The sequence below is a fragment of the Rattus norvegicus genome, chromosome 18 (genome assembly GCF_036323735.1).
Source record: "Rattus norvegicus strain BN/NHsdMcwi chromosome 18, GRCr8, whole genome shotgun sequence".
In the NCBI taxonomy this organism is placed as follows: domain Eukaryota; kingdom Metazoa; phylum Chordata; class Mammalia; order Rodentia; family Muridae; genus Rattus; species Rattus norvegicus.
In genome coordinates this window covers 71257799-71280597 of record NC_086036.1, presented here as the reverse complement: position 1 = coordinate 71280597, position 22799 = coordinate 71257799, and the positions used below count along the sequence as shown (strand labels likewise).

Here is a 22799-nt window from a genome sequence, read left to right as displayed (position 1 = left end):
AGGCTCTGAAAATATCCTACCTCTCCTCTAGCTGCCAAAACCTTGGCTGCTGCCCAATCGTGCGTACACCACCCACCTCAGTGGTCTCACTAAAAGCCCAGCTCTCTGGTTATTTCTAGCAGCCTGTGGCCCCAGGGGCTACCAAGGGTCTGCAAGGTGAGTGGGCGTCTCGCCTTGAGTCAGGCAACAAGCAGCGAGGGCTGAAGCCAGACCACGGGAAGACCACCACCAACTGCTGTGGTTCACTTTTCCATAGAAGCAGAGGCAGGGTTTATGACAGAAGAGCCTGCCCCACTGCCCAGAGAGCCATCCCAGCAGAGCCTCTGTGGGACGGACCAACTCTATAAGATGCTGTCCCTGCCTTTAAGGAGGCTTTTTGTCTAACTCCATCCTCTGGGACCTATACCATGATCCTTCACACTACCCAGGGCCTAATACGGGACAACTTCTCAGGAAACGGCTGCTAAATTAATAAGCCAGACATACTGGCTTCTCCCAAAACGAACAGCCCCGCTCAGTCAGCTTCACCCCTGGGAGAGGGAAGAAGCATAAATACCCCCGCACCGGGGGAGAAGGAACGGACAACGGGCCTCTCCAGCAGAGACAGCCAGAAGAGCCAAGGCTTGTCTTGGACCCTGTGCAGTTGGGAAGGAGAGACTCCCCTGCTCTGGGCTGAGAGGATGCCCAACCAGTGGCTGGCACAGGCTGAGAGGTGTTTCCAAGGTAGGCGCCGGCCAGGCAACCTCTGTGGGTACACCACCTGCCCACAGCATTCTGCTCTGACGTCCTGCTCTGTTTGGACAAGTTACCCTCAGCAAGTGTTCAACAATGCTTTTACACACCCCAGGGCTCTTGTTGTGTTATAAAAACAAAACAAAGCACACTAGGGGGGGGGAACCTGGGGGGGGGGTGAGAGGGAGGGCAAAGCAGGCAGCCACACACAGTCTCTTTCTTTCTGGTCTCCTCTCCAGCTCTGGGCAGCACTGTCTCATATCCCAAGCCACCAGAACAAGGGTATCCGAGAGGACTTGGATCCCTAGGGATGAATGCATGGATGCTGTACCTTATCTGACCCTCCTTTGGGGTGGGGGTGAGGAGGCTTCCTGAGGCACTGATGGCCACACGACCTACTTAAACAGCTACGTGGATGGGCTGCCCCATCCTCGGGGACTGAGAAGAAGGAGTTATAACAGTCCGGAGGCTCAAAGCGTCCCTTGCCAGCTTCCTCTCCAAAAAGACAAGAGTGCTGTGAGACAGCTAAGGAGTGAAGTAAATTCCTACCTACACTTAACAAAAAAAAAAAAAAAAAAATTTTTTTTTCTTTTTGGCAAGTTAAAACTGAGCTAACGACACAGGGAGGGGCCCAGGGTTCAGGATGCCAAAGCCAAACCAAAATTAGTTCCCAGCCAAGTGTTGCTTGGCCTCGCCATTTGGGGCAGGGAGCTGAAAAAGTCATGAAAAGATTCTTCAGTAAACCGGGAAATAAGGCTGCAGTTAACATTTCAACTGAAGGTGACCCTTCTGGTAAAATACTTTAAAAAAAATAAATAAATAAAAATAAAAGGAAAGTTCTCAAACAGCCTCTTTCTTAAAGAAAAGAGGTCTAGAAGTTCTCATGGGCCTAGAAGGGAGGAAGGAGGACAGGGATGGAGGGGCGATGCCCGACAGCTTCCTCTACTGAACTACTTTTCACAAACCAACACCCCCCAACCCCAGTTCTTCTGAGAGGGGGGGTGTGTGACACAATTTCCTGTCTTGTCCTGATATTTCCTGTTAGCTGGCAAGTTATCGCTGGTTTAAATGACTGTCCTAAACTCCATCAACCCTCTCCCTGCCCAGTTCCCAACTTCACTACAACCTGTCTCCATCTTGGCACACACGCAGTATTGTTTTCTACTCCTTTAGGAGCGAGAAGGCAGGCAATACTTCCACAGTGGCAGCTTGCTCCAGGATCAGGGCCAAGGGCCGGGATCCCCAAGGTGATTCATGGGGAGAAGAGCCAAAGGAGGGGCTTACCCACCTCCTACCAACGTGTATAAGTTGAGTAACCGAAATCAGGGGAGAGAGCTTTCTTGGTGTGTTAGCCGCTCGACTGAGGACAGTGCCTCAGCAGTTAATAATATCTTCCCCTCTGAAAATAGCCCGAAGAGGAAGCCTCTGTGTGACAGTAGGCAGGCAGCCAGAGGCTGGGCCATTCAATCCTCATCGAGAAAGATGCTAAGGCCAATGGTGACCTCCCAGTGGCTACACTTACAGTATCTTCTCTCAGACTCCCACAAAGGGGCACCTTGCCTGCCGGGAAACAAGGGAGAGATGTAGCATGTACCGTGGGCTTTGGAAGCTAACCCCTGTAACCTCTCTAGCTCTGTGTCACATTAGGCAGGCCCCCAAGGACATCTGGGGAGAAGTAAGAATAAGTATACTTCCCTCCTACTCCTAGCCCAGACAGAAAGGGTCAGACGTGGGGAACAAAGCTAAAAGAAATGTCCTACCGAAGGTTTCTGCAACTTGCATGGAAATGGAAAAGGTTAAGGAAGATGGTGGCCCTATAGGTGGTCCTCATCCCGCACTTGGGAGGCAGAGGCAGGCTGAGCTCTGAGTTTGAGGCCAGCCTGGCCTACACAGAGAAACTCTGCCTCCGAAAACCAACCAACCAACCAACCAACCAAAGAAGGAAGGAAGCTCAACACTGAGGTGCAGTGTTCACTCCCAGCAAGCTAGGCTCTGAGACCCGTGCCAGGACCACCCATGTACCCATAGTCCCAGAGATCTCCAGGGATTGCGGAAGCCAGCACAGCTCACCAATAGACCCAGCCCCTGCCGGAACTCTCTCCTCACCAGTCACTGCTCTTCCCTGCCAGGACAAACCTCCCACATACATTTAAAAGCTACGTCTGTAAAAGTTGCTGTGAAACACACGTAGTGTGAAGTGCGCCGTCCGTGACAGAGTCCAGTCACAGAACCACATATCACCATCAGCATAGCCAGCAGCAGTTAAGATCCCACTGGCTGCTCTGGCCAAGGATCCGGGTTCAGTTCCCAGCACCCACGTGGCGGCTCACAACGGTCTCTAATTCTCATTCCAAATGACTGCCTTGGAGAATCCTTTTTTGGGGGAGCCAGGAACAACACCAAAAAAAAAAAAAAAAGCTTGTACAACAGGGTGCTTGACACTAAGAACAGTATCCTATTTTGTCATATTAGCTGTCTAATACTTTAAAATATTAAAAATTAATATATTTAAAATATTAAAGGAATTCTTTCTTTCTTTTTTTTTTTTTCTTTGAGATAGGGACTCACCATGTCTCCCTGACAGGACTGGAATCCACTATGTAGACCAGGCTGGCCCCAAACTCAGAGAAACCTGACTGTTTCTGCCTCCCAAGGGCAGGGATTATTTTAAGTGTCACTCAGCTCAAAGTTCAAAGCACACAATGAAGAAAAAAAAAAAAAAAAAAAAGACCAACCTAGAGGAAGGGTTTTAGCTTGGTGGAGTGGGGTGTTAGAGCACAGTGTGTGTGTGTGGGGGGGGCTCGCTGTGCTCAAGGGGTCAACCTTCCTTAAGCACTTTAAGGAAGAAGAGAGAAACACCCTGCCGTTATCGTACGATACACCATATAAAGAATTATTATGGAGCTAATATGGAAAGAGGCAAAGGAGGTCAAACCCTGTCATGAACCTATGACAGACAGGGTCTCCCTTTCTCTGCTGCTGGCCCTCGAAACTCTCAAAGTCTGAGCAGTCTACAGCGGGCTCTAAGAGGTCTAACTTTATAAATGGGAGTTGGGGTGGGGTGCGGGGAGCCGTTTGCAGGACCACAGCCAAAGCCAACTGCCACCCTAGGCTGGCCTTCTTGGTCCCTCCCCCACTCCCCTTGCTGGCCTGACTTGGGTTCTGCCTGGGGACAGGATGTAGAGGCAGCAGCCATCTAGTCTAGCCGGCAGAGCAGCCCAAATGTGCTCCAGAGATTTTTAAATGCTGTCACCCAGCATTTAACCCCTGCCTGACTACCTCATTCTTTCCAGGACAAAAGAGGTTTATCAGGGAGTCATTCTCCAGAGGCGGGGCCCATGACCTCAGGCCCTACAGAAGAGGCCAGCCAACAGCCCCATGCTGCCCAGGACTGGTCTACACCAGGGTGTGGGTGTGTATCAGGTAAGCCGCCCTAGCCTAGAGCCATCAGGCTGATTTGGTTTAAAGAGATGCAGACTGTATTCTGGGAGCTCCAGACGGTCATTTCTCATAGAGACCTGGAGGGAACAGGTGGTCACCCCCAAGCCTGTCCTTACTATCAGCTGTGAGCTCAGTGTGTGACCGACCCACCCTCACTTCCAAGTATATTGGCAATCACAGTCAAACTAGAGGTTACCTGTTCCCAGGCATGAAGAAGAGACACTGGAAACATAGCACGTCCTAAGGCCCAGACTCCCTAGTTTAGTCTCACAATTTCATGCCAGACAGTAAAAACTGCTTCACATTTAGCTGAATGGCTTTCTTAGATCAGAATGTAGCCATCTTCCCTGAGAGTTGCTTGGTTTGAACCCGAGTTGCCATGGACTGAGCCGGGGCAGCGTTTCAGAATGTATATGCATTTTTTTTTCAGAGCTGGGGACCGAACCCAGGGCCTTAGCAAGCGCTCTACCACTGAGCTAAATCCCCAACCCCTGTATATGCATTTTGAAGGCTCTCCTCAAGACACTATGGCAAATGCCAGCAGGGAGCAAAGAGGAGACAGACCTGTCCTTGTAGTTGACTTGGTACTGACTCAAAGCCTGTCCACCCCAAACCTGGACACCAGAAGCTAAGACCTCAAGCAGAGGAACTAGCCCTTCACAATCCCCTGCCCCTCCACATAAACACGACTGCATAGACAAGAGCTGGGGTTTCTTCAATGCTCCCAAGAATCCTGCATGCTCCAAGTCCCCAGTGCCCATCCCTCAACCCCACCCCCACCCTGTCAGTAGGAATTCCTCCTTTCCTCAACTTGGTGGCTTCAAAGATGCTGAGCTGAGAGCAATTCTTCCCAGGCGGAGGGCTGAGGCGGATGTCCTCGCTTCCTCCATGAGTTCTAATGTCCTTGCTTCCTCCATGAGTTCTAGAGTTTTCCAGCCATGACCGCTCTTGCCAAGGTGGGTCTCCCTGACTCATTCAGGTGGAAGCAGCAATAGTCTGACCTGCATTTGCAAGCCCTTCCAAAAAGACATCAGTGTCCAGAGACAAAGCTAAACCCAGGCTCCGAATCAATACAAGCATTGGCCCCCACACAGTATACAACCTCATGTAAGGTCCACCTCACCAGAGCAGGACCCCAGGTTCTCTCAGACCCCGCCTGCAGGTGTGGCATCTCTCTGCTCAAATGTCAACACATGAGCTTGTCTGTCTGTCTGTCTGCGGCGCGTGAGCACACAGGCTCGCAAGCCTGTACAGAGCAACCCATCTGTCTCAGAGAGCCGGCTGTCAGAAATGAAAGTACAACCTTCTGGAACCAAACTATTGCCTTCTAAAAACGTCCCGTTTTTCCCAGACTGAGGAAACTTGCGAGGGTGGGGTGTGTTGCACTGCAGGTCCCCAAGGACCTGGCCTGTCACCCCCCCACACCAACCCCACCCCACCCCCCGCCCTCCCCGCACACTGCAAAGCTGGAATTCCAACCTGAAGCCAGGGTGCTGCTCCCAGGACTCGTCCCCGCCCACTCCCCTTCCTCTAGCTGGCCCTGTGCAAGGGCGCAGGAAAGGGAAGGGCCAGCCTTGGAGTCACCCCTGCATTTCAGAAGGGGCCGGGCCTTTGAGCGCACCCCACCCCCATCTCCAAGGCACCACATTTTCACATTCGGCTGCTTTCTCTTTCTCTTCTTCCCTTGCCAAGAGAATCAAGCCCTGGCTCACACGGTCGACCTTCCTCCCACCCTAAACTGAGCCCCATTCATTAAGCCTGCTCTCAGCCAGGGCTGCACAGGAAGGAAAGCAACACACAGGGCCTGTGAAAGAGACTCCCAGAGGTTATTTCAGGGGGGTGTCACTACCCCCCACCTTGATTGATGCCCGACCTGCTCTAGCCCTGCCTCACCCCGACATCCTCTACAAGAGTCCCTTCCCATCTCCTCTGGCCTCATTCAGCCACTCCTGCCTAAGAGCTCAACCTACTCAAAGCGTACACATCTGGACACACACACACAGACACACACAGACACGCAGACATACACACACAGACACACAGACACACACACAGAGACACACACACACACACAGACACACACACACAGGGCACCTCTGTAAAAAGGAGGCTTGGCCTTCCAGAAGGTGTAAAACCTTCTGCCCAAGCTCATGAAACTCTTTGAGGGCATTCACAGGACAAAGAGCATGGGTTCTCTCTGTGCTTGTTCACCTCCACTTTAGATACCCCCAGAACCATTGGCATCAGCCCAAAAAAGGGTCTTCCTACAACCCCATCCCAAACACTGTTACTATATACACGGCTCCAACTGCGTCCAGAAAGAAGAAAGAGCTCCAACCCGAAGCCTTGGGAATTAGTAAACCAAGGGCTGAAATTCAAAACAAATGCCCTTTCATGTGGTGGCCTCCACCTCACCCCACCCCCAACCCCCTTTTTCCCTTTTTACGGTCTTATTCTATCATGCTGTCCCTTTCCAAGACACACTGCTACACCCTAGCAGAACCTCGTCCGTCTGAGGGGGCTGCGGTTTCCCGGGGGGTTCTGGGGAGTGGAGGGCTAGAATGTGGCTCTCTCCCAGCTTCTTTCTAGAACTGGAAGGACTTTGGGAAACAGAGTTGGCTGACCAGGTCATGCTGGGTTCCTTGGGAGGGGTGAAGAACTCCTCTCAGCCTGATGTCGTCACTTCCTCCAGTAGAGGAGACAGACGAGATGTTATCAATAAGACAAACCTTCCGAAAAGCACCACTTCCCTTGCTTATTTTATGTGGTTTGGAGAAGCTGGGGCTCCTCCCTGCACGCCCAGGGCTTAAAAAATCTAACAGGCCAACAACATCCTGAGGGTGATATTCCTTTCATACTCTCCCTCTCCTGGTCCTTCTTCTTTCTCTCAAGACTCTCATCTCATTTCAGCCTTGGGAAGCAAAGACACAGAACAGAGCCTTCCCAAGGCACACTGGCTCCCTTTCTCCTAGGCTGCTAGGACCCACTCCCTCCTCCCCCTGGGGTCCTGCTTTCCTGCTCAGTTCTCATTAGAAGCTTTGAGTAAACAATACCCTCGGTCTCAGATAACAGTCAGAGTACACTTCGCTGAAATCAAAACAAACAGGGTCTCCCTACAGCCATTTCCCAGCAGGCTCCACTCCTGCAGGGGAGAGACTGGGGTGTGAGTCCAGAATGAACTGTATACCTCCAACACTCGGGAGAAACTCTTCAACAGTCAGTCGAGAGGAGCCACCCTGCAACAGGTCTAAGGGAGGTCCCATGACTTCCACTCAGAGATGCTGCACCAGAAACCTCCACCAATGGCCAGCTATGCTGAGTGCCCAGAACTGTCCTGGAATTTCCCCACCTCAAGTTACTTTCTCTCTTGCTTTAACGAGTTCTTAGAAAATAATGATGGTGTGGAACAGTAAGAGGAAGGGAGAAAAGAGTTCTTAGAAAAGAAAGAACAGTCTCCCGGAGCGAAGTTGCCATGTTAGCCTCTCTTGTCCTTTGGGATACAAATGCACAGAAAGCTCCTCCTCCAACACCATCTCCCCAGGGCCCAGAGAAGCCTGTCCAGCTGAGGACAGCTCGGGTACCTATTTGTCTACAGCAAGCCCTGCCCTGTTGCTCCAGAACCCCACAGTCCTCTGAGATCCATCTTGCACCTGGGCCATGCCTTGTAAACCTGGGTCTGTCTCCTTCAAGGCATGCGTGCAGGAGCAAAATCAGAGTTCAAAGCACAGGAGATCATGCCAATGGTAAGAAATGGAAATAACTTAAGTCGGGGGTTGCTCTAGAAACGACGAGGGAGGGCGAGATGGGTCCCATGGGAAACTAAAAGCCCCCACCGCCAAGCTCTGGGAGCTCCATCCCTGAGCCCACAGGGTGGATGGAGAGAAACAACTCCTACAGGTTATCGTCTGACCTCATGTGGATGACACACACACTCAACTTAAGAAACGAAAAATAGCCCTGAAGCTCATCACACAACACAGCTCCCCCGGGTGACTCCAGTTTCCCCATTCCTGGGAAGGGCAAGGTTCTGGCACAAAAAGAACCCCAGAACGACAAGCCGAGAACGCACCACAGTCACCGGATGTGTCCAGTTTAAAGAATATGTACAACAGAACAATTCCAGAGCAACCAGCCTCCCGAGGCCTCTAGGAAAAGAGAAAGTGTCTTACCTGAAAGCCCCCCAGGGGCCAGATAATTCGTTCCCCCGGTTTCATCGGAGGAAGGTACAGCGTCTGGACAGTCTGCTGCAGTCAGAAAAAAAAAAAAAAGAGAGAAAAAATAAATCCACAAATAAAAACATCAGCACTCCTTCTTACAAACACCGAGCAGCATGAAAGAGGAGACCACACATTCCAAAGGGCTGACTCGCAGCCGCCGTGCAGATTATTAATGGTCTACTCGGCTTCATGGTCCAGCCTAAGACAGACCACAGCACCTTGTCACCAGTCTCGGCTCCAGGCGGCCAGTTAATCATTAGTCAAGTCAGGCTCAATCACAGACTGCCAGGAATTTCTCTTCCATTATAAGTCTCCCATTGAGCTCAGGTAACTCTCGCAAGGTCAAGGAAGGTTCGAGGTGTACTTTTCTCAACCCTGTTCACTCTTCTCCTATCAAGCACGAAGTCTCCTTCCTCCCACTCCCAGAGATGAGGGTCTCTCATCCTGGCCTTCACAAAAACTATGCTCCCTTCTTCTAACTGAGATATGGCGAGTACAGAAATCGCACAGGCTCACTAACTTCTACCAGTTCTACCATGGATTCATGTGTGTAACCAACCCATCAAGTCAAGACGGACTTCTCAGCCAGGACCCACTTGGAGGGGAACCTTCTACCTACTTCCAGGCTGGTCCAAACCCACATCTGGAAACCCTGCCCAGACAACCTCCATTCTACAAGGCCGCTTGCCTCAGTACCTACACAATCTTTCCGACACTATATCCTGCCATTTTCTTTACTAGACCTTAACTGGCGGACTCCATATCCTCTCCTACTCTCCCAGTGCTAACCAGGAAAATGCCAATTCCAGTTGAGAAGAAAGAGACAGACTCTACAAACACCCCTCCCCCAAGCAATTACAACAAAAAGTAATGCCCACGAACCACAACTCCTCGGCCCCCTGGAACACAAGTGCACAGGCCCCTGTCTCTTCTGCACTCTCTGCCAACGTCAAACTTCTTCCTACGTCCCCATAGACAGTCTGGCTCCAGAAAAGCAAACGCACCACTGGTTTGTACAGACAGACTCCAGTCCTCCGACCCTGGCTACCAGACATTAGCAGACGTCTCTCAGGCCACAATGGTAAATAGTTACTCAAAGCAAAGAGCAGCCTGGAAGCAAGTAGAAAGGCCTAGGACAGTCCTTTAGCTCCTGACCAAGGGAAGGTGACCTACCCAGAGGTCTCTGCTGAGAACCCCTTCCACCACTTAGGCTTCTCTCCCCAGGGCTGAAAGACTATTCAGAATTCTGCAGTGTGTTGGAAAGGGAGGTGTGTGTGTGTGTGTGTGGGGGGGGTACTCAGGTATATACAGCACTTGTCCAGTGTGTGTTTATAAATTTAAGAAAGGGCTGGAGAGATGGCTCAGTGGTTAAGAGCGCCGACTGCTCTTCCAGAGGGTCCTGAGTTCAATTCCCAGCAACCACATGGTGGCTCACAACCATATGTAATGGGATCTAACGCCCTCTTCTGGGGTGTCTTGAGACAATGACAGTACACTCACTCACATACATACATACATACATACATACATACATACATACATACATCTTTAAAAAAATTAAGAAAAACCTCTTCTAAATGGGAGGGAGCATGGAGGAGTGACCAGCAGGGGATGAATGTGTACACATCCATTCCTTTAATGGAGAGGGTAATTCCTAGCAGGAATATGGAGCTTTTACAGGACACATGGTGAATCAAGTGGAAAACAATGGGGGGGCACACAAAGGAGTTCCTTGGCCTATGATGCAAACCTGTACTTCCTAAATTACAGATCCTGGCCCCACCATCTTCTAATCTTCATTAGAGATTGGCTTCTTGCTCCCCTCCCCCACACACTCCCCCAAATGGAAGACACCCCACGGCCACGCCCCCAGCTCTCGCTGGCTTCCTGCCAGGGGCAAGGTGTATTTCAAAGGCAGAGCCTGGCCTCTCCAGGGCAGGGCCTGGAGACCTCAGTCAGCGTGTCAGCCTGTCTCACATCAAAGGTGAGATGCAACCACAAGTGATTTTTATGAAATGCGCTCTGCCCTCTGCATCGCCTTTGATCTTAGGAGGGATTTACACACGTTAATTAGGCCTCCCTACCACCCCTGTGAGGCAGCAATGCATTTGAGAGGCACCCAGGTAAACTGAGGTGCCTTGACTAGGCCAGGGGCCACCCAGGGAGCTGAGCCACCCCCCCCCCCCCAAGTCCAGCTCCTATTCCAGGGCTTCCATTCCCAAACCTTCCTCCCTGGAGCTGGCCAGGCTGAGCTGAGCTGGTCTCGGGTATCTAGACTCCACCCACCGAAAACTCTGCAAGGATAAATCTCAAGTCAGAATCTCATCTTCTACCACAGAGCCCAGACAGCAGACAGCAGACAGCAGACAGCAGACCTGGGCCGTCCCTGGGCCTCCTCTGCCACTGTACATTACCAAACACCTAATTAAGCCCCGGGTTTCTGTGGAACAAAGACACACATCCTCTTCTCCCAGCAGTTCCAGGGGAAGTGCAACCCAGAGCCTGGGGAACTTTCTTTCCCCCACTTAGCTCTCCTGAGTTTCCCCAGTACTACTTTGTATATGGATGGAGGCAACAACCCGAATAAATGAATGAATGACCTAATCATTCATTAAAGGGACTTGGAAAAGTTAAGAGACGTAAATTAAGAGGGCCAGATGGCAGATCAAGATGCCAGCCGTTCTGGTAGGCTCTGAGGCTTGTACCACAAGAGGTCATCCCTTGCAGTCAGTCCCTTTCAGAGGCAGAGACAGAACTTAGAAGGTAAAGGGCCCATCCAGGCTCTCCCTCCTGTATCTCTACAGGTGAGATGTGGGGAAAGAAGCAGCAAATCCTTTGTCCTCAAGGGACGGGAAAGTGGGAGAACCTTCATGCCTTGCAAAGGCCACAAGTCACAGCCACCCCTGTGCCAAGGTACAGGCAAGACTCCTTGCACACAACTGTCTTGGGAAATAGAGAACCAGGTGTAGACCTAGTCCAGGTCCTTCAAGGAGGCTAGACCCATCACAGCTTTTCAAGTTCAGCCTCCAAAGGATCCCTCAGTTCCAACTACACCAGGCCCCAGAACCTTTCCCTTTGCCTCCTCTGAAGCAAGAGACCTCACGAAAGGGATTCCCTCGGTTTGACTGGCTCATTAAGGTTTTAACAGTTGTCCATTGTAAAACCCTATTTTCTGTTTCACCTACGTAACCCAACACCAAACTCCTCAACCTCAAGCTGGGAAAGAATTCTAAATCCCCAGGTCAACACTTTCCCATACACTAGGTGGGGAGAAAATTGAGGGACTTGAGGGAACCCCCCCCCCCCCGAATCTCTAGCTACAACGCTCCTGGGTCACCACAACCAGCAAATCGGCCATAGACCAGTCTCTTAGGACAGTCCCTGAGACCAGCTCTGCTATCCAGACCACTGCTCTCTCAACAGGGGCTTTTCCACTACTTTGCCCCGTGTTTCTACACAGTGGTGCCTGAGTTTGGGTCCTTTTTCTTGTTTTGTTTGAAGCAAAACATTTGGGGGGTGAGTAACCAGCTGGTTGGGTTTCGGATTGGCAGGTTAATCACCTCCTATTGGCTGATCTGGGGAAGGTTGCTCCCCTCCTTGGAAATGGCACACATTCCTGTCTTTGTGGCTTCTCTGTTTACACACATTTTGCTACCTAATGTCAACACTTGCTAATGAATAAATATATCACTCCACTCCCCGAAAATGAGGTCCCGGCCTGCCAGGATGGCTGCTTAAATCTTGTGAACAGATTTTACCCAGTATCTTTTTTGGCAAACCCGAGAACACATGGTCCTTCTTTGCTATGGAGTTTGGACTTTAAGGGAACCTCTACCAGAGCTGTCTTCACCTCTGGGGCTACGGGGCCTTCCCTTTCTGTTTAAGGTTAACAGGCCACATTTGAAAGACGGATGAGGAAACCACAAAGCCAAAAGAACTGAGGGTGGACCCCCGGAGAAGTGACCTCTGGGAACAATTCTGGATCCTTTAAGCCACAAACTCAAGACAAGTTATAGCCCTTGGAGTTTGCTAATGCCAACTAAAGCTTGTTGCAAATGCAGAGAGCTGGGTTTATCTCGTCATTAATGACCATTTATCTGGTGTTTTGTAAATCGAAAGCAAAATATCACATACTCCACAGGCCACCTATTAGGCAGGCACCAGGCAAGCAGCAACGCCTTCCCAACTTGAGGGAACTGGCGAAGCATGTGGAGGGAGGGCTAGCCCGGACTTTGCTTACACATTCATTAAGCACTTAATTTATGACAAAGTCCCTGAAAAATTGGGAGGGGAGAGGGGGGGTTGCAACAGCCAAAACTCATGAGGCAAAAGGTTCCAAGAGCTAAAGGGTGCCCAGCCCTTCACTTTTCCCTCTCCTTGGCAAAGCAAAGACTTCACGAGTGTTGCGTTTTTTGTAAGCGCCACAGAACAGACACACAAAAAAAGCAAAGCTAAAAAACCCGGACTTGCAGCAAACGGTTCTGTAATCCTTGCACTGTTAAGAAGGAAGCAGGACTTGTCCCTGAGGCCATCCCCAATCTGTTTTGCTGACCCTGTCCCCTGGCACGGTCGGCTCTAAGGGATGGGACCTAGCACTGCCAGCCAGAAGTTGAATGCAGACAACCACAACAGGGCTGGTGCCAGTCTCAAATGGGCTTCTGCCCTGGCCCTCTGCCATCAGGCCAGAAAGCAACAGGCAGAGCTGTGCTGAAAACTTTTATGGTCTCTCTCTCTCTCTCTCTCTCTCTCTCTCTCTCTCTCTCTCTACTAAGAATTCTGAGAAAACCCCCAGGAGAAAGCAGGCTTGTGGGTGACTGAACAGGGGGAAGGAACATAATCCCCCTCCCAACTTGTTGCACTTCTTAACCTAGTGTGATACTCCAAACGGAAGCCTCTCTTCAAAATCGCTCCTCATCCATTTAACCATCCCTACCCACAGATCCTTCTGGCACTTACAAGGCTTCAGAACGTTTCCATCAACCTGTCCTATTTGGCTCCCAAGACATGCAGTGGATTAAAAGCCTCCATGTGTGAAAGATGAACAAACTTCCACCACACAGTTCAAACACATAAAAAAAGGAACAAATCCTAAAACATATCTGGGGGGGAAGCTATGTTGGGGGGGGTGTCCAATCACAAGAGGAAAATCCACCAAACTTAAAACAGAGGAAAATTGCCTTGAGCAACCCAAGCACCACCCCAAGACCCCAACCCACACGCAAAAACAGGGTTCTGAGAAAAGAAAGACTTGAAACCCATCTACTCACCAGTTGGTTTGAGAAAATCCATCGGGTATCTGGAGTAAGGAGGAGGGGGAGACTCTGAAATTAAAAAAGTAAGAGGATATAAAGGCTGAGCCATGAGAAACAAGAGATAGAAACTTATGATAACTCAGGCATTCTTTTAGGCCAACTGTTTGTCTTAGCTGTGGGGGTTGGAGGCAGGGCCGCGAGGCGGTGATTGCCTTGATATTTAGCTGTCAGATAAACAAAAGAGGCCGCCTGGCGCCAGCCTCGGCGCTCTGCTCCTCCACGTCTGCGGCTGCCGCCGCCGCCGCGCTCGGCGGGCCGAGCTGGAAACCACCGGCTGGGCCAGGGCTCCAGCGGCTGGGCCGCGCAATGAACAGTCCATAGGGTGGGGGGCGTCTGGGGCTGCTTAGTGTCTTTTACAACTACAGATCCCGCTTCTCCGGCCCTCCCCGCCACTAGGAGCACAATTCACCTCCGCCCCCACTGCTGAGCTTGGCACCCACGCACTAGGGAATCCTACCCAGCCAGCCCACCTGAGAGGGAAAAAAAAAACACCCAAGTGAGCTGCTGGTGAACTTGGAAGATTTGCAGGGATCAGGGCATGATCCTCTACCCTGAGCACAAAGACAAGGAGCAAACAGAAGGCATGGAAAACCTAACAGGATAATATGGGGAGGAACCTGTTCAGGGTCCCGGCCATGAAGCCCAGGCCAATTATGGTGCAGGGAGGGACGTCACTGAAACGCAGGGGTGGGAGTGTCGGGCGTTCTAAGGACCACTAATTGTACGCTTTTCTGTGCGAAATAAAGATAAAAAAGTAGAGGCCACCCAACTTCTCCAGGCTGTTTGCTCCTTCTCGCCCCGAAGTGTGCACAGCTGAGACTGGATACCCAGTTCAGTCTCCATCCTACCACTGCCCCCAAACTCCAAAGCTGGGAGGCCAGGACAGTATCTGGGCCACTCGTGCCCCACGTGACTGTCCTTATTTACTAAAGGAGAGACTCTCCAGCCTTTAAAGCTAGTTTCTCCCAGCCTTCCTTGGCGGGCTTGGGCCGAATCCAACTCGGCCACACACCTCAACGCCTTTCCGGGTGCGGGGGAAGCGTGATCCCCCACTTTGCTCTGTATCCCCTTGCATACCCGGAAATAAGAGTGTCTCGTTTTCTGCAGCATGTCAGTTCAGTATAAGGCTAAGCAGCAGTATCCCTGGGTCTCTTCCTCTGGAGGGAGGGGGGATGGTGCAAGAGCAAAATCTTGAAAGGGAACCCCAAGGAATGTCAGAGTTTCCCCCCCCTCGTTCCTTCTTTGATTTAGTTCCCTTGTCTCCTCCAGGAGATAATGCACACACCCTCGAGCATTTCTACCAGCATTTCCTCGCCAGAGGGAACGAAAGGTGGACTCAGAACAACTTCTTACCTAGTTCACAGAGTCGACTAAGGTGATGGGGGTTGCAGCACACCAGCTCGGGGTTGATCTTCCCGTAAGATTCACAGCAACACAGCCTCTTGACTTCCGAGGAATGCCTGAGATCCGGCCACCTGAACACTTTGCACAGCAGGAGGGGGAGCGAGTAGGACGAGGGCGGCTGCGCGGGCTGCGCGCTGGCGGGCGCCCCCGGGCCCAGCCTGCAGTCCAGGCGGCCGGGCAGCAGGAGGCACGCGGTGCGCGTACCGCCGCGGGACTCCACGGCCTGAAGCAGCAGCTCCAGCTGCCGCTCCTTGAGTTTCTTGAGCACCGAGTGCGTGAGCGCCTTCAGATCCGCCTCGGCGCCCCCGGCCGCCCCGGCACCCGAGGATGGGGGATGGGGATGGTGGTGACCTTTGGCACCTCGGACTGCCTTACCCAGGCAGCAGCCAGCCCTGCCCGCACCGCCGCCACCAGCCCCATAAGCCCGGCCGTCCGTCGCCCCTTCTCCCCGCAGGTCGCCTCCGCCGCCGCCACCCCCCACGCCCTCCTCCTCGTCCTCGCCGCCGGGCGCACGGCTCCTCCAGAGACGCCGGACGAGCGCAGATCGTTTGGTCCTGAACATGCGGGGCGAGGAGGCGAGGAGAAAAGTCGTTTGCCGGCTAAGGAGCGAACATGACCTCCGCACACCATGAAGAAGTCGGGCGCCGAGTTGGGGCAGCAGGCGCAGGCGACAGCAACAACAGCAGGGGCCCGGGCAGAAGCGGCGGCGGCCCGAGGGGCGCTCCGTGGCATGCGCCAGTCTCCCGGAGGCCGGGGCGCGCGCGGGGGCCCAGGGGCGCCCGCCGGGGATCGGGGGCCTGCGCTTCGGCTGCCCCACCCGGCGCGGCCCGCGCCCTGCGCGGCTCTCGGGCCCCGGCGTGCCCCTGAGGAACGCGGCCGCCGCTTCCCTGGGGGCGGCCGAGGCAGCCCCGGTCGACGCCTCTCCCCAAAAAGGCCCCCCTACAGTGGCTCCCGAGTGTCGGGCTCGCCAGCCTCGGCTTCCTACATGGAAGATCCTCAGGGGCAAAAAACGAAAGACGTTAGGCTGAGCTACTGAAGGGAGGAAAAAGCCTCTTTCCCCCTTGCTAAGCAACTTAATTTGGGGGTGGGGAGAAGCAGGCAATTAAAAAAAAAAAAGGCAGGCACACGATTTATTTTTTTCTTCTATATCCTTAGTAACCGGATCTCCTCGAATTCTGTGCACGCGAAGACTTGAGGGAGGGGGCCGAGTAGACTTCACCCCTCGTGAGATGTCTGGAGGGTCTCTCAAAAACCCCAAAACCAAATATGCAAAGCCCCCAGTGAAAAAACACACCACCTTCTCGCACCTCGGAGGTCTGGAGGGCACCGGATGGAGCCGGGGTTTAAAAAGAGAAAATGTTTACAAAGTAGAACAAGATGTTGGAAGGGTGGGGGGAAAAACCGTATCCACGAGTTACATCCCCTTTTTTTCCTTGCTGAACCCCGCCGGTCTTCCTTTCCTTTTCTTCTGTCAAAAAAAAAAATCGTATTTCTTTTAATCCACAGAAAGGTCTGGTTAGGCTGCTTCAATCTTGCGTATCTGGGTGTTTTAGAGTCTCTGGTCTTTCCTCCTGCGCTCCCGGGGGCCCAGGTCCTCGGCGGGGACTTCCTCCGCGCTGGGGAAGCAGGGACAGAAGATGCTGCGGCGGCGGCTGCGCCCCGGGGGGCTGTCAGCGCGGGGGAGGGCGGCGCGGCGGCGGGCTCCGGCGGGTCGCAAGCTCTCGCCCCCGAGGGCACAGGCGGCAGGCTAGCTAGCGTGGGGGCTGCCGGTGCCCCTTCTCCTGGCCGAGGGTGGTCGCTGGGGCTGCTCGCATAAGCTGCTGGCCCCGACCCGACAGTGGCGGCAGGAGGCCCGGGTGTCCTCTCGCAGCCTCTTCCTCCGAGACTCTCTTCGTCGCGCCCGGGAGCCTCCTCGTCCCCCGTCCGCCCTCTCCTGGCGCTCGAGTCCTTCTGCCGCCGCTGGGGGCTCGCCGCGCCGCACTCAGGGACTCCGGGGCCGAGCGCTCGGCGGCGTGGCGCCGGCTGGCTGGCTGCGTCTCAGGCAGCTCTCCGGCGCGGCGAGCGGACCGAGCGAGGCGCCCGGCTGGCTCTGCTGGCGCTGCTCGGGGACAAGATCCTCTGTGCGCCGAGCAGCGAGCGAATGTGCCCAGGGCTCGCCGCCTCCCGCAAGGCCTCCCGCCTCCGCCCCCTTCCCTCCCCCCTCTACCCCTCCCTCCCCCGCCCCCAGCCGCCGCCGCCTCCTTCCCGCCCCCCCACCCGTCCCTCCGCTCGGCTGGTTCCACTGCGCAGTGGCGCGCCCGGCTCCGGCCTCGTCACGTGGCCGTCTAGACACCCTGTCGCTTTAAAAAAAAAAAAGCGATTGTGTTTCGCAAACAACAGATCGGGTTTCTAAAAGCTATTTCAACCCCCCTCCCAGTTACCGCCACCCTCTCCCAGGTCTACAGAGGGGTACCCACGGGCGGAGGGAGGTGGGAGGCCGAGACGGCCCCGGGGGTCGGCGGAGACCCAGGGGGAGCAGGGGGAAATCGGAAGAGCTGGGGGCGTGGAGCGGGCGAGTTTGGAGCGGAATGAGCCGGTCAGTGGCCCGATTTAGACCAGTGGAGCTCGCCGGGGCGCTTCATTCATTCGTTTTGTTTTAAGGCCCTGGCGGCGGATCCCTTGGAAAGGGGAGGAGATCGCTGTCTGTTTCAAAGACATTTACACCGGCCAGGACAGAGGCCCTGGGAAGTGTGCGCTAGAGGGAACAGCCGGGCGGCCGAGGGCGGAGAGGCGGCGCGAATGTGACCTCAGCGGCCGCCGCGCTCCCTCCCGCCCTCTCCCGCTCCGGGCTCGGGTTTCTAGGACTGCCTGGAGAAGTGTGTCTTGTGCACAGCTCTGGAATGCATTTGGCAGGCTGACGAGCAGCGAGGGGCAGCATCCTGGAGGGAGGAGGGGTGCAGCTCGCCTGCGCGCCGCCGTCAGGTTTCCTCCGGGCTTGGAAGACCTCCGGCACCCGCCACTCGGCCTCCTGGCGCGCGAACGTTACCCAGTGAGCAGACCTGCTTAGAGCATTCAATCGCATGCGGGGCCTACTTGGGGTCAGAGAGTTTTTCCCTTGACCTCAGGTTCCAGAGAAAGCTATCCCCAGATGCAGGTGACTGCTTGGAACTAGAAAAGGTATTTGTCAAGCGAAAGTCCTGTGGGTGCTGGTCTGAGGATAGTACTAGGGTGTTAAATGTGACTGAGACAACTAGTTGGCATGGTGACCCAGACTCACATATTTATTGGGTTTTTTTGAAAAGTCTCTTGAGGGGCTGGGGATTTAGCTCAGTGGTAGAGCGCTTACCTAGGAAGCGCAAGGCCCTGGGTTCGGTCCCCAGCTCCGAAAAAAAGAACCAAAAAGAAAAAAGAAAAAAGAAAAGTCTCTTGAAATTGTAACAGGATAGTAATAAAACTCATGGGGGTGGGGTAAAGATTTTTTACCAAATGTGGACTGTAATTATTTCTTCCAACCGGAATTATATGTTCTGACCAGTAACTTCTGTTTCTAACCTGATAGATACTTTCAAGGGCTGGAAGTATAATTCATTAGAGGTCCTGGGTTGAGTTACTAGCAACTCAAACAAGGTAGGAGTCAAGGTAGGAGTTAGGTCTGCAGACCATTCCCCTACCGCACTATATGATAAAAAAAAAAAAGAAAAAAAAGAAAACCACAAGTTTGTCACATGATCCTCTCCCGGCGTGGGAGCCCTAAGTTGTGGAAGGAAGACAATATCGTCATCAACAAGACTGGACAGATAGTGGCACGTAGGCAGTTACTGGGTAGCATAGTAATTTTGCTAAAAATTAAAATGCCGCTTATTGGAATTGGGTGTGAGCACTCTAAAGCAAACTGGGGAGAAGACAGCACTCAAGACCAAAGAAGGAGGGGAAGAGGGATGACCCCACCATTACAGACAGGGGATGAATGACCTAAGAGACAGAAATGCAGTCTAGGAAATGTGTCATCTGGGCTGGAGAGATGGCTCAGCGGTTAAGAGCCACCAGGTCCTGAGTTCAACTCCCAGCAACCACATGGAGGCTCACAACCGTCTGGAATGGGATCTGATGCCCTCTTCTGGTGTGTCTGAGGGCAGCTACAGGGTACTCATATAAATAAACCTTTAAAAATAAATAAAATGTGTCGTCTTAGAATGGGAAGGGGCTGGAAAGGTGGGTCTTGAATTTTCAGGGGACCTGAGTTTGCCTCCTAACATCCACTTCAGGTACCTCATAACTGCATGTAACTTCAGCCCCAGGAGAATCTGACATCCTCTTCTGGTCTCCTCGGCACTGCATCGGCACTGTATTCTCACACACACACACACACACACACACACACACACACACACACACACACAGTAATCTTAGAAAGACATAGGGAACCTTAAATGGGACGTGGGGGGGGGGGCTCTTCGGCTCACTGGGTAGACAGCTTGTACTAGCAATGGTCCTTAGGTGAGTTGCAGCCTTGAAAGACTTTCTAAGGCTTCCTAGAGAAGGGTCATGTTCTTGCAGGGCCCCATTTCTCTCAGTAGACAAGAGAGGCTAAACCAGGCTACAGGTGACAGGAAGAATTAAATAAACAGAAAGCAAAGGTCATCCTCCTAATTACACTTTGTGGCCGCACGGACAATCTGGAGAAGTCTGGAAATGTGAGTGGTGCCAATGCCCTCAGTAATGACAGGCCTGGGTACCCACGAGGCAAGTAGGTGTAATGGGGATTTCAGGAGCTTGCATCTGATGTCACAGCTTGTCTGGATGGAGCGTTCATCTATTTGCAGAACTATGTTCCCATCTAGTGTAATTGTGGGTGTTTTAATTCAGGCGTCACCTTTATTTTGCCCTCTCCACACGGCTTCCTTATACCATTTTACTACTTGAGGGAGTAGTGGGTGGGATGCTGGGCAAGTGGCTGCAATGGTTGGTGCTTTATGGTTTCCCTGGCATCCCCTGAATCTGTTAACATCCCAACCTTCTTGACAGCCAGCCCCACCCCATCACATTCTTACTCCTTCCCTTTCCAAGAAAGAAGCCAGAAGCCCGAAGAAGCCAGCAGTAGAACTCTGGCCGGCTAGTATACCTAGAAAGGGAGGGCTCTTCTTTCCGCCTCACGGTCGCAATGGGGACCCGTAGGCACCCATTTCGGACTATTGCGTCCCTTCGCAGAGAAAGTTAGGAGTCCGGGCTATTGTGAATGAAGTTGATTCTGATCGTCTTCTGGCAGAGAATGTGGAATAAAATATCTCATTTGCAGTTGTTTGTTTCCTGTTGGGGCCTTCTATTTTCATCTTTCAGTCACTTTGGTGATAGTAATCAAACCCTAATCATGGTGCAGCCACAAAGTCACAGGGACCAAAATAGCAGACGTATGACAGACAAGGACGGAGACAGCTAAGGACCTGGTTATTAATCACCAGTCCCTTCGCTCACAGCCCATTGGCTTAGGTGTCTGGAGAAGAGCGGAAGCCGAGAGATATCGGCCTGTGCCTGAGGCCTCTGAGCAGCCAAGGAAGGGCCCCTAGGTCCCAGAGCAGCAAAGTGAGCAGGAAGTAACCTCAAAAAAAAGTAAGTTCACTGCACGTGTCAAGCAAGGCGGCTCACAGAAGGGCCTGATTTGAGCCAAATCAAGGCCAAGAGAGTCTCCCCAAAACTCTTGACAGCTCAAAAAGACCACAAGCAAAAGCAGAAACCCCCCTACCTAGGAGGACAGGATTCTGCCAATTGGTTCCTTTCTCGTTTTTTTGGGTTTTTTTTTTTTTTTTAGAAGTTCCAAGAAGCTCACAGTGCCTCTGGGGGTGGGGTCAGGGTGAGGCAGGGACAGTTTTTCTTGCAAAAGCCAAAAGGAGAAACAATTGGAAAATATCAACATTTCTTGCACAATCGCCACCCCCCCCCCAAGAATGTGTGAGTGAGCCCTAAACCATCCTCGACTGGCAGCCGTACAAACGGAAGTGAGGTTACGAAAGTAAAGACGGGCGTGAGTAAGACTGGCGGGGCACTGAGCACTTCTCGCCTTATCTCAGGAAGAACCCCGAACTAAGTGAATGAAAAACGCATCTGATTCACATCAAATAAAGACGCCATAAGTCCTGACTCATCAAATATCGGCGTGTGACAGGCACGCCGTCAGCTGATCCACAGTGTCTGCCAGGTATCTGTCCAGAGCACTCACGTTAGGTACTGGGTGTGGGGTGAGGACACGGGAAATGGGTGCTTGTTGTCTCAATGAAGACAGAAACCTCCAGAAAAAGTGGCGTGAGACTAGGCATTGTAAATACATAATCAAACAAGGGCCCTGGGTAGCTGATGGGCAGAGACGGGAGGGAATCCAGGCACTTAACTGTTTGGGCTTCTTGGATACTAAAGTGAGTGAACGTTATTACTTGTTCACAAATGCGGAGCCGTGAATCGTTTTAATCCTTGCCTGCATTCCTCATTTTCTGAAAATCAGTGCTAAAGTCCTGAGACGAAGGACGAGTTGGCCAGGTCCTACGTAGAGGTGATGCTGTAGATGGTGAGTCTCTCCGTGGGACAGTCGCTACAGGAAGGCCAATGACAACAGAAGCCAGTGTCTCATCACAGACAGCAAGGAAGGGCAGGAGCTCCTCCACCATGACCCTGGTGGGAGTCAGAAAGGAAGCACGCTGGTCCTCATCAGAAGACGTTCTAGATGCCAGTCAGGCGCACGTCTAAACCGGGGCCAGTGGCCTAACCGTGCTTGATATGACAGAGGTTCAAGAAGGAGACTTCTCAGTCGGAGAAGTTGAGAACTGTGCTTGGGGAAACAAAAGTGGACTCACATGATTCTCCGTTCACTCAGCAGACACCGGTTCAGAGCTGATGTGCCAGGCACTGAGGGAGACCTTGAAGGAAGTCAGTGGCCCTATTAAAACAGCTTCTGTCCTCAAGGAGTGCTCGGTGGAGAAGGGGGTGGGAATGGGAAGACACCCTATCCTATCTCCTGACTGGAGAACAGAAAATAGCAGACTTATTCTTCGGAGAGGGGATCTCACATGGTTTCTCAAAGGAAGAAGATTTGAGGACTGGGTGGACTGAGCTGAGGAGGTAGAGTGGAAGCTTATGGTAGTTCTGATGGTCCTGGCTGACGTAAACAAGGCCAGGCTGTAGTTCAGTGGCAGAGGACACCCTGGGTTAGGGCCCAGCCAAAATGGAGAAAAAGAAATCAAAATGGAGGGGCCAGAGAGATGGCTCTGTGGTTAAGAGTCCTGAGTTCAAATCCCAGCAACCACATGGTTGGTGGCTCACAACCATCTGTAATGAGATCTGATGCCCTCTTCTGGTGTGTCTGAAGACAGTGACAGTATATACAGAAGACAGCAATCATGTATAATAAATAAATAAATCTAAAAAAATAAAAAAAAATCAAAATGGAGCCTAACATGGCTTGAGAAAGAACCCTGTTCTGCCCTCGTGTTATTCTGAACATTGTCCAAGCTGCAGACAGGTTGCTATCTAGAACCTCAAGACACAGGCATGGAGACTCTAGTCACGTGGGTCTACCAATTGCTCTCTGTTACTGTCTAATTTATGCCTGGTTTCTATCTTTCCATTGCCCTGCAAAACTCATCAAAGCACCACTTAGGCGCTGAATTCTGCCGACTGGGTGCTGGTTAAGATCTGAGTGGGGAAGCCTGATAATGGAGACTTGCAG

At 52.5% G+C, this 22799-nt stretch overlaps 1 protein-coding gene and 1 long non-coding RNA gene across 4 annotated transcripts in view; one reads left to right on the top strand and one right to left on the bottom strand.

The window, feature by feature from the left end:
* Smad7 (SMAD family member 7) overlaps positions 1-17090 on the bottom strand; it is a 28342-nt gene extending 11252 nt beyond the window's left edge. Inside the window, exons 1-3 of one of the 3 annotated variants that reach the window (NM_030858.2) lie at positions 15056-17090; positions 13658-13711; positions 8343-8417 (exon numbers count right to left, since the gene is read on the bottom strand). In NM_030858.2, the coding sequence (NP_110485.1) occupies positions 8343-8417; positions 13658-13711; positions 15056-15668 (742 nt within the window). In that variant the 5' untranslated portion in view covers positions 15669-17090. The other 2 variants (XM_006254959.5, XM_039097138.2) reach the window with 2 other exon arrangements.
* Positions 17091-19548: 2458 nt separating this feature from the next.
* Positions 19549-22543, top strand: LOC102556053 (uncharacterized). The gene is made up of 2 exons (XR_361482.5): positions 19549-21278; positions 21579-22543. It is a non-coding gene; the product is annotated as an uncharacterized LOC102556053 (long non-coding RNA).
* Positions 22544-22799: the final 256 nt, after the last annotated feature.